The 17,396-nt window shown below is 30.0% G+C and overlaps 2 protein-coding genes across 2 annotated transcripts in view; one reads left to right on the top strand and one right to left on the bottom strand.

Annotated features, from left to right (window-relative positions):
- Positions 1-17,396, top strand: part of LOC105254371 (alkaline phosphatase) — a 213,365-nt gene that overhangs the window by 124,656 nt on the left and 71,313 nt on the right. The window lies entirely within an intron of this gene.
- LOC105250735 (caspase-1) overlaps positions 1-17,396 on the bottom strand; it is a 57,336-nt gene that overhangs the window by 9,882 nt on the left and 30,058 nt on the right. The window contains exons 4-5 of the mRNA XM_025409999.1: positions 5,903-6,078; positions 357-477 (exon numbers count right to left, since the gene is read on the bottom strand). Coding sequence (XP_025265784.1) covers positions 357-477; positions 5,903-6,078 — 297 coding nt within the window. The remainder of the gene's footprint in view (positions 1-356; positions 478-5,902; positions 6,079-17,396) is intronic.

The following is a 17,396-nucleotide window of genomic DNA, read 5'->3' as shown; positions in this document are numbered from 1 at the left end:
ATTCCTATAATTCTGCTTTATACTATTCTCGGAGAAGCGTCTCTTTCATTCAGATTCCCTGCATTATCTCTGGCACCGTCTTGAATAAAGGAGCTTACTTGTACGCGACAACATCTAGTTCGCGCGTACCTACAGAGTGTCTCAGAATTGTCGTTCCAACTTCAAGGTAGAAATAAAAGAATAAAAAGCAGCGTTAAAAGGGGATCTTTTTAAAGAATAAAACGGTGGGATATAATCCTGCAAAAATTCCAAACCATTAAAAAGTTGCTTCAAACTTTGATGCAATCAAGAATATTCCGAAATACTTCCTTCCGTACATGCACCATTATACCTGTGTATTACACGTATATACGTACCGTCATAAGTAGAATACGCAACCATGATATCCGCATAGGCGGGTATGCTGTACGTGGTCTTCTTGCTGTCCGTCTCATGAATAATTTTCACCCCTTTGTCCAGTTGCGACCCGCGGCAAGCCTGCGGGAAAGAAAAACGCGCGTGATAGTAGATTTTCTCGGCGCATAAAAGATTCATGGGATCGTGCTTTCTCCGACGAGGTTTTCTCCACGAGAACGTATCCACCGCGATTTGTTTGAAACACTTCAAAGCGCCTTTTTTCCCGCCGTCAATTTGGAACATTATTTGAAACATTGCGGTAACGAAGCGTGCAAAGTGTGCAAAACTTTGCGTCATAGAGTCGCGATTAACGAGTCAATATTTAAAGGATCCCGCGAGTACCTCGACCATTTTATTTCCCCAATATTTATTTTCGCGTAGTTCAATCGAGTGATTATTTATACGACGCGCTGTAAATTTCACGCGCTGTAAATTTTTACCAAAAATCGATACGCGAGTTATCAGCTTGTTCGTATACATTCACGTAAATATGATATCTGGTTATTACAATTGTTTAACTCTGCCCGATATTTGGCCGCTAATACTCAATCCCGTGCAATCGCAAACATAATTGGCAAATATGACAAATTGTTGGGTTTTAACATTTTTTACACGCTCTAAATTTTGTGCGCTGTAAATTCTTACGATTTACAAAAAATCGATATGCGAACCGTTATCAATTTATTCGTGCACATTTACGTAAACACGAAATCTGATTATTGCAATTGTTTAACTTTGCCCGATATTTGCCCGGTAATACTCGATCTCTACATGCAAATATAATTGGCAAACATAACAAATTGTATAGATTTATCGATTTTAATATTTTTTTTACGTTGCCTTCCCTATCACACACAATGCAACATTAATAAATCCTTATTCGCGCAATTAATTTTTGTAACGTACATGGACGAATGTTGCTCATGAAAAACTGCAGCTTTTGTTTTGCGTAACACAATATTCAAACGTAAATTCCGTAAGAGGTTTATTTCTGATTATATTATACATTGCAGAGAAATTCATCGTATATATACATTTCATATTATGAATAATAATAATTCACACTACTATTAATGATAACAAAACAATCCAACGGATCTCGTTCGTATTCTCGATAAAGCTCGGGAATTATTTTCACTTTTAAGAGGAGCACGTAATGATCATTTGATGTATCGAAAGATTAATTGTAAGAGTTTAATGACCAATAAAAGTCGCGTTTTCGAACATTTTTTAACCGGTAAATTAGTTTAACCGATTTTTAACCGGTAAATTAGTAGTGAAACATACGAGACAATTACACGCATGTCAAGAACGTCGTTAACGAAAGACGGTGCGGAAGAGATATAAATATCAAGTTATCAAAGAATAGGATGCACGTATTGGAGGATATCGTGACTGCACGCAGCTTTCAAGTGGTCAGAAATTGGCACTGATTTTGATACGTGGATATAGCGGATATTTGCATCCGCTCAATTGCAACGTCGCTTGCAAATCACGATAACCTCGCATAATTTGCATCGTTAAAATTTCACTTGGTATCGAATATATCATTGATGCATGTAATTACCCTTCATTACAAATAACAGCGTTTACATAGACATGAATTAGTTAAATTTCTGCATGTTGCGAGAGAATACGTATTTTTTTTTCGTCGCACGGCTCTCTAAGCGATGCGCGATCGAATGATGTGAATTATTATTTTTTTGAAATTTTCGAAGCGGACGTTTCTTTTTTAAACGCATTGGAAGACACCAGATGAAATTACTAGTCACGATCGATCGTATCTGCAAATATTGCGAGAGAATGCGTATTTTTTTTCTGCATTTTATTCGATATTTTCGAGTCTCCAGGAGATGCATGATTGAGTCGTGTGAATTATTTTATCTTGTTTTCAAAATGGACTTTTTTTTTGAACGCGTTTGAAGATACGAGATAGAGTTACTAGTCACATCGATCGTTACAAATACTAACTTTATCGTATTCGTTATTTTTATTGCACTTGGTCTTTTATTAAATATCAGAGTTTACATAGACGTGAATTAATTAAATGTTTGCATGTTGCGAGAGAATACGTATTATTTTTCTATATTTTACTCGATATTTTCGCACGAGTCTCTAAGAGATGCACGATCGAGTCACGTGAATTATTAGATTTTTAAATTTTTGAAGCGGATATTTTTTTTTCAAACGCATTGGAAGACGAGATTAAATTACTAATCATATCGAACGCTAACTTTATCGTGCTCGTTTATCTTTGTCGCACTTTATCTTTGGGATCATCGATTCTCTGACTCTATTTGGGACGAAAGCGGTAATTTCGAAAGGGTAACCGGCCAGTTAGCTGGCTTTTTCCGATCCTTTTTCTTTCGTGCAGAGTAAATTACAATCGTTGTCGGAAGGCTGCTATCTCTGCGATTGCTCGATACACCGATGGGAGATTTTTAACGATCTAAAACTACGATGTAATCTTAAGTCTAAATTTTCAATTCCTTCTCTCTCTCTCTCTCTGATTTTAAAAACAACGGAAAAATTTCCTCTCCGATAAAGTATGAAATATTTTTATCGCGGTCATCCTTCATCTCTATTGCGGCAGTTAATAATTAAATTTGTGTGTAATTCTCACTGTGAAATTGTAAATGTAACGATCGGTAATAAATTGGCAGGGAAAAAACGGGACCGTATAAAATTATAGTTTATGTACCATAGCGAGATTACGCGAAATTGTTTGTATCCTCCCTTACTTGAATATGTATGCGCGCATATACAATTGTCTCGCGCGATAATGACGTATCTGCAGGAACGCGTGTTTTTTTTTCCGAATGTGTCCGATTAAATTTGTCAGTGTATTCGGGGAGCGACGTGGAAAAAAAAAAAAATGTACAGCTCGCGCGATGCGGGAAAAGATCGTGATGGAAATGTAATCGTGGACCGGGGAAAAACAACAAAAAGAAACGTGTACAAAACAAAAAATACGTGGAATATTGCGCGACGCAAATTGTCGGCCGCCATTTTTTTAATTCATCCGGCGCGGCGGCGCGAAATCCTCGAAGCGATGCACGCGTGCATTACTTTGGGAATTATGCAAATAACAGTTTTTTGCCGTCGTTCCCTTTCGACCGGCTGCGTGACGCGGGCGAGCGGGGGGGAGGGGGAGGAGTAGGGCGGGAGGGGGGCTCGCGGGGGAGTAATCTTAATTACTGCGGCGTCCTGGAGCGCGCGCGAACAGCTTCCATTACATTGCAGAATGCACATATTTTATTGGCCGCGGCCGCTAAAAACCCGACGGTGCACTAATGTGCAGGAGTCCGCAAATCCCTCGGAGATCGTCGTGAGGCAGATAAATGGGAAGTGTCTCTAAATGGAAAACGATCTCCGGGCAGGATTGCGCGGCCGAGAAAGAATTAGATCTAGCCCGGCATTGTTACTGGAATTATGTGCGCGGCTACACCGTCGACTTAATCATTTCTTTTCGAGACACACAGATTACGGATCGCCGCAATTGCGCTATTCTCGTTGCGACGCGACGCGGCGAGCAGGAAGCGAGAGCGTTGTATTTATAGTTAACTTTCTTTATGCACCGGCCATCCATTTTCGTATCATCTATTTTACGATGTCATCTATTCCCATCTCACGTAATTAGAGAAATTCAGAAGAAAAAGTTTGCCGCGCGCAGAAATTGATGATAAATACGATAGAGAATGAATATTGTAATAATAGATTATAAAAATCTCTTACATAATTTGCAGAGAGACAAGGAAATGCAATCTTATCGAAATATCATTCAAATAGTCGAAGAATGTAACAAATATAGTAAAAGTATTAAATATAAGGTGTTTCTTAATAAGTGCGAAAAATTTTAGGGCATGATTTTTTACCGAAAATTAAGGAAGATTTTTCATATAAATATATATATTCCTATATCCCTTCCTGTTACACTCCTCCAAAAATGGGGGTAAAAATTAGGTTTTTAGGCTTTTTATAATTTTGCTTTTGTTCCAATTTTCCCAATATTTACTCTAATTTTATTTTTATTTTAAAATTTAACTTCTCGTAATTCGAAACCTATGCTATTTAGCACGATAATATATATATTTTTTTCTTGAAAACTACTGATTTTATGAAAAAATAAAACAAATCAAAACGTTTCTAAATAAATCAATCTGTTTAATGCATATTATTAGATGATCATATTCCAGCTCATTAAAAAGTTCTAATAAAAATTGAATAGGGGAAATTTGTTAGTTTCCCTTATAACAATACGGGAAGCTGAAAAAATATTAATAAATAACCTTTTACTAGAAAATATCCACCTAATTTCATTTCTTTAACTTGTTTCAAATTTGGGAAAAAAATAAAAACCTAATTTTTATCCCCATTTTTGGAGATAAAAATTAGGTTTTTATTTTTGCATCAAATGCAAATGTACAGGGAGGGATATAGGAGTATATGTTTATATGAAAAAGCCCCCTTAATTTTCGACAAAGAATTATTTCTTAAAATTTTTTGCATTTATTAAGAAACACCCTGTATAATCAATTGTAGCTATAATTGTTATAATTCTAATCAAAACATGTTGACATTTAAAAAAAAGAATAAAATAAATAGCGAGAGTGTTTGCTATATGTTTCTCTACTATACTATAGTACATTTCGTAAAACATAATATAATTGTTTTTGTTTTCCCGATCAGGACAACCGATATGGATATTTTTCTTATCGTTATATTTTAAGCGTGCAGGATCTGCAATTGCATTTCTGGCTAACTGAATTTATATCCGTCGCGCAAGAATATCGTATATCAAAATTTCCAACCGGAAAACGTAATTATTTTTTTCTCTCTTCCTCTTCCGTCTCGCTCGTTTCACTAGTGGCAATATCGTTAAAATATGGCCGGAATTTCGCGAAACGTAAACGCGGACAATGCAAGAATCATAAAAATCAGTCTACACGATTCCGCTTTATCCGAAGTAGATAAACGACTTTGAGTCGCATGAAAAATATTCAAGTTCCTTGGCACACTTATCATGAATCTCCCCAATTATCATAATAAATATAATTTTTGCAAGTATAAATTTGAACAAAAATATTTACAAGGATAAAGCGATTCGAATTTTGCGAGATATCGACAGCAGTGAACTACCGGAGGAGATATTCAAGTACGAAACCGCGCCTATTTGAAGGGTACGATTAACTTGAACAAACACCAGCTTGTACAGTAGCTTATATTAACTCATAAATCACCCTCCACGCGATCTGTATAAATCTCCCTCGAATTACTCAGCATATAACATCGCTTGGACGATTCACTTTGAGATGATCCATCATCGGACGAGATCGTTCGAGGATGAACGAAAGTGGAGAGTTGCTTCTCTTTGAATGAGCGGCTCATCATTGTTCGCGCATTTTCCACGATTCATTCGCGATTTATATGTGTGTGTGTGTGTGTGTGTATATATATATATATATATATATATATATATATAAATATCTGTCAGAGGTAGATATACCTGAATGAAGAACAACTTTGGTTTCCCGGCCAAAGTGGAGCATCGATCGCCGGTGAAGGGTGTCCACAGCATATCGACTGGATACAGACTATCGGTTGAATGTAGTAGACCCGACTCGCCGTGTGACATTGCGACCACGATCAGGCAGTCGGCATCCGTGTGGTCTTCCGCAGCGGCTTTAATGAAAGGATTAATTAATTCCTCGCGGTGGCCGCTAATAGTCGTCGGACAGTCTAGCCTAATAGCCTATGCACAAGCAAACACCGAGTTGCCGGGCTTGAGATCGTTCTCTGATATTGTTAGTTGTGTCGCGTGAGAATTTCCGGCGAGGGAATCGAAACACGGTGCGAGCAGCTGTACTTCCGGGGTTCAGCGCGAGATAGCATTAAGGAATTAAACGAAGTTTCCGTCGAGTAAAATCGCACAGGACGATTTATTATTAAGGTTCTAAACCGGCTGTAACCATAAGTTACGGACAGCTAGGAATATTATATGTAATTTTCTTTTACGATATTGAATGGGAAGAATATTGTATTTTTATATAAGAAGTTTTAAATTCTCTCTCGAGGATATTTACACGAAAAAGATTTGTAACTATGATAATTATTATAAAATAATTATAATTATTTTATAGATATATAAAAAGATATAAATTGTCCTATTTTAATTTATAATTCTCTACTTAGACATCGTAATATTTTAAAAATAATGCATCATAATATCTCAAAAATAATGCTAAAAAGTGTTTCAAAAATACAAGTCGTAGGGTTTGAAGGAGAAAAGAAGGTAGAAATATTAATTTGACATTAAGTGTAAATACTAAGGCGATATGAAGATTAACTTAATTTTTTTAAATATCTTAATTTATCCATATAAATCGATTTCTCACAATATTCCACGTAAAAAATTAAATATGTTAGAAATAAAATGGAAATAAAATGAGAAATGTTATGTATAACATATTTAACAAATTATAAATATACAAATAATATGAAAAATATAAAATATAATAATATAAAATATAAATATAAAATATATAATAAATATAAAATATAAAATATAAAATATAAAATTATATCTTTGTCGGTAATTGATAAATAGATAATAAACAAATATATTCATAAAATTCTAGATTACATTACAATTATAATTTTAGGTTACATTATTATATTTAATGCTACATCATATTATCCTATATAATATTATATTTAATGCTACATCAAAAAGCAATGTAAATAATTACTCACATCCACAAAAAGCATTAATTCTTCTAATGAAAAAATATAAGACTCAAAATATAAAACTAAACAAATCAGTTTTAATGGCAATACGAGTCAAGTGTCGATCTTATAACGCAGTTATAAGAGTTTATTATATAATCAAGTAAGTATGGAACAAATTACAAACAAAAGTTTGCGAACCTTATTTTTCAGCGCAAATGTGATGATGTGATAAAAATAATAAAAGGTTTTTATATCGGAATCAATTACAAAGTGTGCCGTCTAAAGTAATAATAAATGCTTCGGTATCTCATTATTTTGACGATGCTTCCAGGCATCGAAATCATTGACGAACCGGAGACGAATGGAGACAACTCAACATCTCCAAAGACAAAGATCGACAACCTTTTTAATTAATTCTTCTATTTTCTTATTCAATTTTATTTAACATCTCCTCGATCTCGCAAATATAATATAGATATTCAGAAGGAGACAGAGAACTATTTGATTCAGTATTTTCAAGATTACAGATAGGATTATCAGAGTAATAACAATCGTGTAATGGTTCTTGATCGTTCGTTGTACAAGTATCTATAGCATTTGTGCTAGAACCATTATAATCCAAACTATACGTTGACTGTTGATATTCGCTTGATACAGCAACATTTTCGGCATTTCTATCAAGATAGAAAAAATTGTTGCCATCCTAATTATAGATTGACTGATAGTTGCTTGATATAACAACATCTTTAGTATTTATATCAAGAATTATAAGAATATATAAGATATCTTTTATAAACAATTAAACGATTTTTTTCTGTTAAAATGATTTGTATAAACTAGGTTCATAAGAAAAACAGAGTTGCAGAATATTAATTGAAGGCTATGTAATATTATATATATATATATATATATATATATATATATATATATACAGGGTGGGCCATTTTAAGTGATCCACTCAAATATTTCGGAAAATAATGAAAAATCAAAAAAATGTTTCAGATAAAAGTTGTATGGCTTGAAGGGGGCCATCAGATAGTGGCAATGATTTGACCTTGGAGAGTCATTTGAAGACACATAGTTATTTTTAAGAAAAAATATGTAATTTGCAATTAACAATTACATATTTTTTCTTTGAAACAACTATGTGTTTTTTTACACCAATTGATTTCTCTCATTATTTTGTACATAAAAGTATTAAAGCAAGATAATCGAAAAATGAATATTTTACTAGATATTTTACGGTTTATACAAAATTAAGAAATGATTTCAAGCCTCATAACTCGAAAAGTACTCAATGAAGAAATACTTTATTATAGTATTTTGGAAAGCTCTTGAGATAAGCTACACGAATATGTAATAAAAAATAGGGAGTTCCATTTAAGAAATTGAAGATTACCTTTACGTCATCTTCAAATGACTCTCCAAGGTCAAATCATTGCCACTATCTGATGGCCCTCTTCAAGCCATACAACTTTTATCTGAAACATTTTTTTGATTTTTCATTATTTTCCGAAATATTTGAGTGGATCACTTAAAATGGCCCACCCTGTATATATATATATATATATATATATATATATATATATTTATGTGTATCCATATGTCTTGGAATAATTATAAATTAAAAGGTTATATTATATGTAATATATTTAATAATATCGTTTTATTTCGGGAAGAGATTGAATAAATTGTTTATTATTAATTATTTTATTACTATTAATGCATCACACACGTCAAAAAATTGAAGATACAATCAAAATCCAATATCTGTTTAAATAACTTCGTTCATACAATATGTTTAAAAAATAATTTTCAAAATTAGTAGTAGATTATGATTTATTATGTATGTAATATTTGAGAAATGTTATATATAACATATGCAACAAATTATAGATAATGATACGAAAAATATAAATAAATTTATAAGTTTGTCATGTATTTCATATATAGGTAATAAACAAATATGTTCATAAAATTATAGATTATACATTATAATTATAATTTTATGTTATATATTGTTTAATGCTGTATCAAAATCAGTAATAGATTATGATGTATGTAATTTTTGAGAAATGTTATGTATAACATATTTAACAAATTATAAATATACAAATAATATGAAAAATATAAATAAAATTATATCTTTGTCGGTATTAAATAGGTAATAAACAAATATTCATAAAATTCTAGATTACATTACAATTATAATTTTAGATTACGTTGTTATATTTAATGCTGTATTATCCTATATAATATTATACTTAATGTTACATCAAAGAGCAATGTAAATAATTACTCACATCCACAAAAAGCATTAATTCTTCTATTTTCTTATTCATTTTAACATATCTTCGATCGCGCAATAATCGACCTCATAATCTAATTGATTACAATCGTGTATTGGTTGATTTGCAATATTTTCAATATTTTCAATCATTTCAAGATGTAAATTATCAAGTGGATAATCGTGTATAGGTTGTTGAGGATAGCTCGTTGTAGAAGTATCCATAGCATTTGTGCTAGAACTTGAAGAAGAACTGCTTACATTATAGTGCAAACTATACATTGGCTGTTGACTTTCGCTTGATACAGCAACATCTTTAACATTTCTATCAAAATAGAAAAAAATTGTTGCCATCCGAATTATAGATTGACTGATAGTTGCTTGATATAACAACATCTTTAGTATTTATATCAATTAAATAAACTATTTAGATTGTAACCCAATCATATCTAAATATAAATATAAATATATATACACATATGTGTATATGTAAATTTAAAAAAAAAATTTATTCAAATATACATAATCTTTATGATAAACATGTTAAATATCTAAATTTTACGATTTTATTATGTATAATTTTACATATGTTACACAAAAATACATATAAATAATTCAAAAGAGATGAAATAATAATATTCAGGTTATTGTCATAAGTCTTACCCCGTTGATCTAAATTCCAAAGATATTCCAGTGATTTTATGAGTATTGATTAAATGTTTTTTTGCATTGAAATACTTATGTTTAATATCATTTTGAAAGGTTACTTCGCAATGTGTGCACTTTATTAAATTATTTGTTGAATAATAATGATAATGCTCTAACCAGTTTTGATCCTTTATATTTATATTATGCACATTTTTTAAGTGCCTTTTTGTCACAAACGGTGTACAATAGCAAATGTTATACTTCTGATCACAATTATCACATTCTATTTGCTTTTGTATTATAGAAAAAGGCCATTGTTCTATACTTTTCGGGAGGACAGAACCTTTATGTTTTTTCTGTATATGATATTTTATATTCTTGTAGTCTATGTGTAAATTATAAACTTTGCCACAAATTTTGCACTTGCTCTTTGCATTATTAATGTCTTTTGTAAAATACGCCCAAATGTAGGATTGGTTTTTGATTTTTGACATGATATCTACTTTGTATCACAGATTGTATACGACTAAATTTAAATGAAATCATTTCGACGAAAAATATAGAAACTGATAAAAGAAACAGAGAAAGATCATGAAAAAACGTATATATGATTCTTTGTATAAATGTAAATATTGATACACGATTGAAATTTGTCTAGCGAGTTTGACAATTAATAGCTTATTCGCTGTTAATAATCTTGTCATTTGTAGAAAGATTACGGAAGGATTGAAATATTATAATAAGCGCAAATATTAAAAGCTGCCAATTTTGTGTAAAATATCTTTTACAAGGAATTGGCAACGATTTTTTCCGTTAAAATTATTTACGTAAACTATCAGGTAGATAAGAAAGCAAAAGCTATGGAATATTGTTATTACTCGAAGGTTATGTACATACATACATACATACATACATACATACATACATACATACATACATACATACATACATACATACATACGTACGTACATACATATATATATATATATATATATATATATTAAATATATATATATATATATATATATTTAAAAAAATATATATATAATATATATATATATATATATATATTAATATATAAAAAATATATATATATATATTAAAATTGAACACTCTCTCTCTCTCTCTCTCTCTCTCTCTATATATATATATGTGTGTGTGTGTGTGTGTGTGTGTGTGTGTGTGTGTGTGTGTGTGTGTGTGTGTGTGTGTGTGTGTGTGTGTGTGTGTGTGTGTGTGTGTGTGTGTGTTGAAATGGAACACTCTATACATATATATATATATATATATATATATATATATATATATACATATAGAGTGTTCTACTTTAACACTCATACGTTCATAATTCGAAAATATGGTGTTTATGGGAAAAATGTTTAAAATAAAAGTTGTAAAGTTTGAAAGGGGAAAATAATAAGAATATTAGAAATTCTAAGACTATGTGAAAGTCAACCTATTTTTTTTTTAAAAGCACTAATTTATCCATATAAATCGATTCCTCACAATATTCTGTGTAAAATGTTATAAAGCATAGTCAAAAATTGAATAATTTACGAGATATTTTATATTCTAAATTGATATAAGTTTACATACATTATGAAATATCTCATAAAATATTTATTTTCCGATTATTTTTCTTAATAATTTTAGGTATAGGATAATGAGAGGAATTAATTGATAAAAAACGCGTTGTTTTTAAAAAAATATATCAATTAGCGCAAGGAGCAACGATTTAATATTATAATAGACGCAAATATGAAAAGCTACCATTTTTATGTAAGATATCTTTTACAAAGAATTAAACGATTTTTTTCTGTTAAAATGATTTGTATAAACTAGGTCAAGTTCGTAAGAAAAAGAGAGTTGTGGAATATTAATCGAAGGTTATATAATATTATATATATATATATATATATATATATATATATATATATATATTTATGTGTATCTATATGTCTTGGAATAATTATAAATTAAAAGGTTATATTATATGTAATATATTTAATAATATCGTTTTATTTCGGGAAGAGATTGAATAAGTTGTTTATTATTAATTTTTTTATTACTATTAATGCATCCCCTACGTCAAAAAATTGAAGATACAATCAAAATCCAATATTTGTTTAAATAACTTCGTTCATACAATATGTTTAAAAAATAATTTTCAAAATTAGTAGTATATTATGATTTATTATGTATGTAATATTTGAGAAATGTTATATATAACATATGCAACAAATTATAGATAATGATACGAAAAATATAAATAAATTTATAAGTTTGTCGTATTTCATAGGTATTACATAGGTAATAAACAAATATGTTCATAAAATTATAGATTATACATTATAATTATAATTTTATGTTATATATTGTTTAATGCTGTATCAAAATCAGTAATAGATTATGATGTATGTAATTTTTGAGAAATGTTATGTATAACATATTTAACAAATTATAAATATACAAATAATATGAAAAATATAAATAAAATTATATTTTTGTCGGTATTAAATAGGTAATAAACAAATATTCATAAAATTCTAGATTACATTACAATTATAATTTTAGATTACGTTGTTATATTTAATGCTGTATTATCCTATATAATATTATACTTAATGTTACATCAAAGAGCAATGTAAATAATTACTCACATCCACAAAAAGCATTAATTCTTCTATTTTCTTATTCATTTTAACATATCTTCGATCGCGCAATAATCGACCTCATAATCTAATTGATTACAATCGTGTATTGGTTGATTTGCAATATTTTCAATATTTTCAATCATTTCAAGATGTAAATTATCAAGTGGATAATCGTGTATAGGTTGTTGAGGATAGCTCGTTGTAGAAGTATCCATAGCATTTGTGCTAGAACTTGAAGAAGAACTGCTTACATTATAGTGCAAACTATACATTGGCTATTGACATTTGATACAGCAACATTTTCAGCATTTATGTCAAGATATGAAAAATTGTTGTGGCTAGTTGTAAGAGTACATGTAGCATTTGTGCTAAAACCTAAAGAACTGATTCCATAGGGGTTCCAACTATATATTGGCTGTTGACATCCACTTGATACAGCAACATCTTCAGCATTTCTATCAAGATAGAAAAAAATTGTTGCCATCCGAATTATAGATTGACTGATAGTTGCTTGATATAACAACATCTTTAGTATTTATATCAAGAATTAAATAAACTATTTAGATTGTAACCCAATCATATCTAAATATAAATATATATATATATATATATATATATATATATATACACATATGTGTATATGTAAATTTTAAAAAGAAATTTATTCAAATATACATAATCTTTATGATAAACATGTTAAATATCTAAATTTTACGATTTTATTATGTATAATTTTACATATGTTACACAAAAGTATATAAATGATTCAGAAGAGATAAAGTAGTAATATTCAGATTATTGTCATTAATCTTACCTTGTAGAACTAAATACCAAAGGTTTTCGAGCGATTTGATGAACATCGATTAAATGTTTTATTGCACTGGAACAGTTATGTTTAACATCATTTTGAAAGCTTACGTTGCAATATATGCACTCCATTATTTCATTTGGTATAGTGTAATTGTCATGTAACTTCCAGTTTTGATTTTCTATCTTTATATTATGCACCTTGTTTAAGTGGAGTTTCATGGAATCCGTTTCATAATAACCGATATTATACCTCTTATTACAAATATCACATTTTGTTTGATGCTTTTGTATTATAGAATAAGGCCATTTTTCTGTACTATTCGAGGGAACAAAATTATGTATGTCTCTTATATGAGTTCTTATATTCTTGTATTCCTTTTTTAAAGTATAAACTTTGCTACAAATTTTGCACTTGCTCTCCTCATTATTAATGTCTTTTGTAAAATACGCCCAAATATAGGATACCGTTTTGTTTCTTAGCATGATATCCATTTTGTATCACAGATTGTATACGACTAAAATCAAATGAAATGATTTCGACGAAAAATATAGAAACGGATAAAAGAAACAGAGAAAGATCATAAAAAAACGTATATATGATTCTTTGTATAAATGTAAATATTGATACACGATCGAAATTTGTCTAGCAAGTTTTACGATTAATAGCTTATTCACTGTTAATAATCTCATCATTTGTGAAAAGATTACAGAAAGAGTGAAATATTATAATAAACGCACATATTAAAAGCTGCCAATTTTGTGTAAAATATTTTTCACAAGAAATTGGCAATGATTTTTTCCGTTAAAATTATTTACGTAAACTATCAGATAGATAAAAAAGCAAAAGCTATGGAATATTGTTATTACTCGAAGGTTATGTACATACATACATACGTACGTACGTACGTACATCTATATATATATATATACAGAGTGTTCCACTTTAACACTCATACGTTCATAATTCGAAAATATGGTGTTTATGGGAAAAATGTTTAAAATAAAAGTTGTAAAGTTTGAAAGGGGGAAAAAGATAAGAATATTAGAATGTTCCAAGACTATGTGAAAGTCAACCTATTTTTTAAAAATAGAACTATATTTATCTATACTTTATTTATATAAATCGTTTCCTCACAATATTCTGTGTAAAAATGTTACATAGCATAGCCAAAAATTGAATAGATTACGAGATATCTTATAGTTTAAATTGAGACATAATTTTGAGATAAACTATAAAATATTTCGTAAAATATTTATTTTTCGATTATTTTACCTGAATACTTTTATGTATAAAATAATAAGAGAAACAAATTGATATAAAGAACACACATAATTGTTTTTAAGGAAAAAATATGAAGTAGTAACGAACTAATGGAAAAATAGATACTTTACAATATATTTGATAATTTATGTAAAATAATTCTTCATTAGTATAATCCTCCATTTAAAAAAACTAAGTTGACTTTTATATGGCACCTTAGCACCTATACCCAAGATTAAACTAATGTTCCTATTTTCTTTTCTCCTCTCCTGCAACTTTTATTTGAAACATTTTTTTTTTTAAAGATGCGTTTTTTTCGAGATATTATGGTGTCTAAATTGTAAATTAAAATAGGCAGCCTGTATATACATACATACATATATATATATATATATATAAATTTTTTTTAACTTTAGTATATAGTATATGTGTGTCTGTTTCTCTACATATATACATTTATTTTATTTTATAAATGATATTTATAGATATAAATATAGATAATTTTCTGATTATATTATATATATAATATAATTCTGATATATATAATTATATATATATATATATATATATAATTCTAATTATATTATATATATAATTAGAATGACTATAATTAAATGCTTGGTAAATTGATACGATAATAGAATAACAGATTTGAGACAAAAAATATTTAAGAATCAAGTCACTTATGATAATTATACTACACACAATATTTAAACATCAATACTTTGTAATCATTTTTATAAAATATTTACTTTTATAAAATATTTTATCATATTATATTTTAGAAAAATATAACAGAGTTATACAATCTAGTATAAAAACGATCTAAGCGGAAAATTTAGAGATATTTGAGACATGGAATGCGTATGAAAATAGATGCGCATACAAAAATGATATAAATTGACATTTTTTCTATAATTATGAAACGAATTGTTCTGATTAAACAAAATATGGACAATATAATTTCACACTTAGAGAACATGAAATAACTTATTCTTCTCCCTCCTTCTTTTTGTGTGTGTGTATACTTTTATTTAAATTAACTCTACACTTTTTTAGCGTGAGCTTGATGTGCTTGTTTGTTTGAAAGTGGTAAACTAATTACAGATAGATGTCCGATTTATAAACGCTTGCAATTATTTTGTCGGCGAAGTAAAGTAAAAATTTTCATTACGCGAGATTAACTACGTATTATTCGTAGTAGCTTCATAACTTTCGAGAAATTTTAATAAAATGTAGATATATTGCATTCTTTTCAGAACATTGTTCGTTGGCGAGTCGCGCGGATTTCCGAGACGGTTTTAATAGAAAAGATTGATTTAATTCCGCGATAAAAACGCTAGGGCCTGTTTACTGTAACACACTGCATAGTATTAATTATCATGTTACAAAATATAAATAACGCATAAATAATGTAAAAAAAGTAGGAAACAATTTTATTTTTTTTTCTCTCGCTTTTTTTGGCGTCGAAAGAAAACACGAAAAAAAAATTACAAAATTACAATAGAGAGCTCGGTGTACGTGTATAAAAACTTTTCGTTCCGCCATCAATAAATGCCTGAAAATGTTGCATATTCGGCCAATGCGGTATACATATGTATACCGCCGCATTGGCCGAATATGCAACATTTTCAGGCATTTGTTACGTTTTTCTTTTTAAATCTCGTTTATTACTGCCATCGTATTTTCTCAATATCGTATTTACTCAGTTTCTCAAACGCGCTTCTTTCTTATCATATGACCGAATCTTTTATATGCGTGACTTTACCGCGCCGTATCTCGAATCTGAATTTTTATAGCAAATTTATCCGAAATATGCGAATAAAAATTCAACGGAAAACATTTTTTTCCCGTCTCTTTGGGAATCATAGCGAGTTTCGTAGTAGGCGATAAGATTATTGGATACTTTGATCGCGACTTTTTCCCGACTTTAGCGCAATCGCGCCGGTACACCGAGCTCCCAAAAGAACCCTTCTTACGAGAAACATCGAACCTGTTTCCTGTGCAAAAGCATTACATTCAAGGACGGTCGATAATCCAATTAATCCGCGCTGCCTCGGTCCGGTAATTCCGGCGCACGGGTGTAATTAAGGAGCGGGATATAAATCGTATAAAAAGGAGAGCCGGGCGGCAGTTGCAAAATCGACACGTGGCATATTCAGCTCGTGAGTTACACATGATGTGTGCGGTCAAGAAAATGTCTCGCGAAAAAGCTCACATGATTACGCAAAACGACACTCCCGTTAGCGTTCTGTTCCTTGCAAAAGCGCGTTTTCCCTCTGAGAGTTCGCCTTGGAAACCGTAATGGAAATCTACTCTGCCTTTGCACAATCTCTCGCCTGAGGGAGCGGGGAGCGGGAGGAGGGGATCTCTATCACGTGAAAAGATTGTCGTAATGTCGTCTCGTAGTGATTTTTTAATTACCACCACTGCTATGCCATCGTCGTATATAAAAATAATTAAACGAGACAATACCTTTTCACGTCAGCCAATTATCTGATATTATCGCACAATTGAATTATTTTTCCTTGTGTTCGTTAACCCGTTCTTTTTTTTGCTTTTATTATTTATTTTCCCTCGCACAGAGAAAAAATCTGATTTAATCCGATCA

The sequence above is a fragment of the Camponotus floridanus genome, unplaced genomic scaffold (genome assembly GCF_003227725.1).
Source record: "Camponotus floridanus strain SB8 unplaced genomic scaffold, Cflo_v7.5 scaffold3, whole genome shotgun sequence".
NCBI classification, from domain to species: domain Eukaryota; kingdom Metazoa; phylum Arthropoda; class Insecta; order Hymenoptera; family Formicidae; genus Camponotus; species Camponotus floridanus.
Note: the sequence above shows the minus strand (reverse complement) of the source record. Positions and strands in the feature narration are given on the sequence as shown.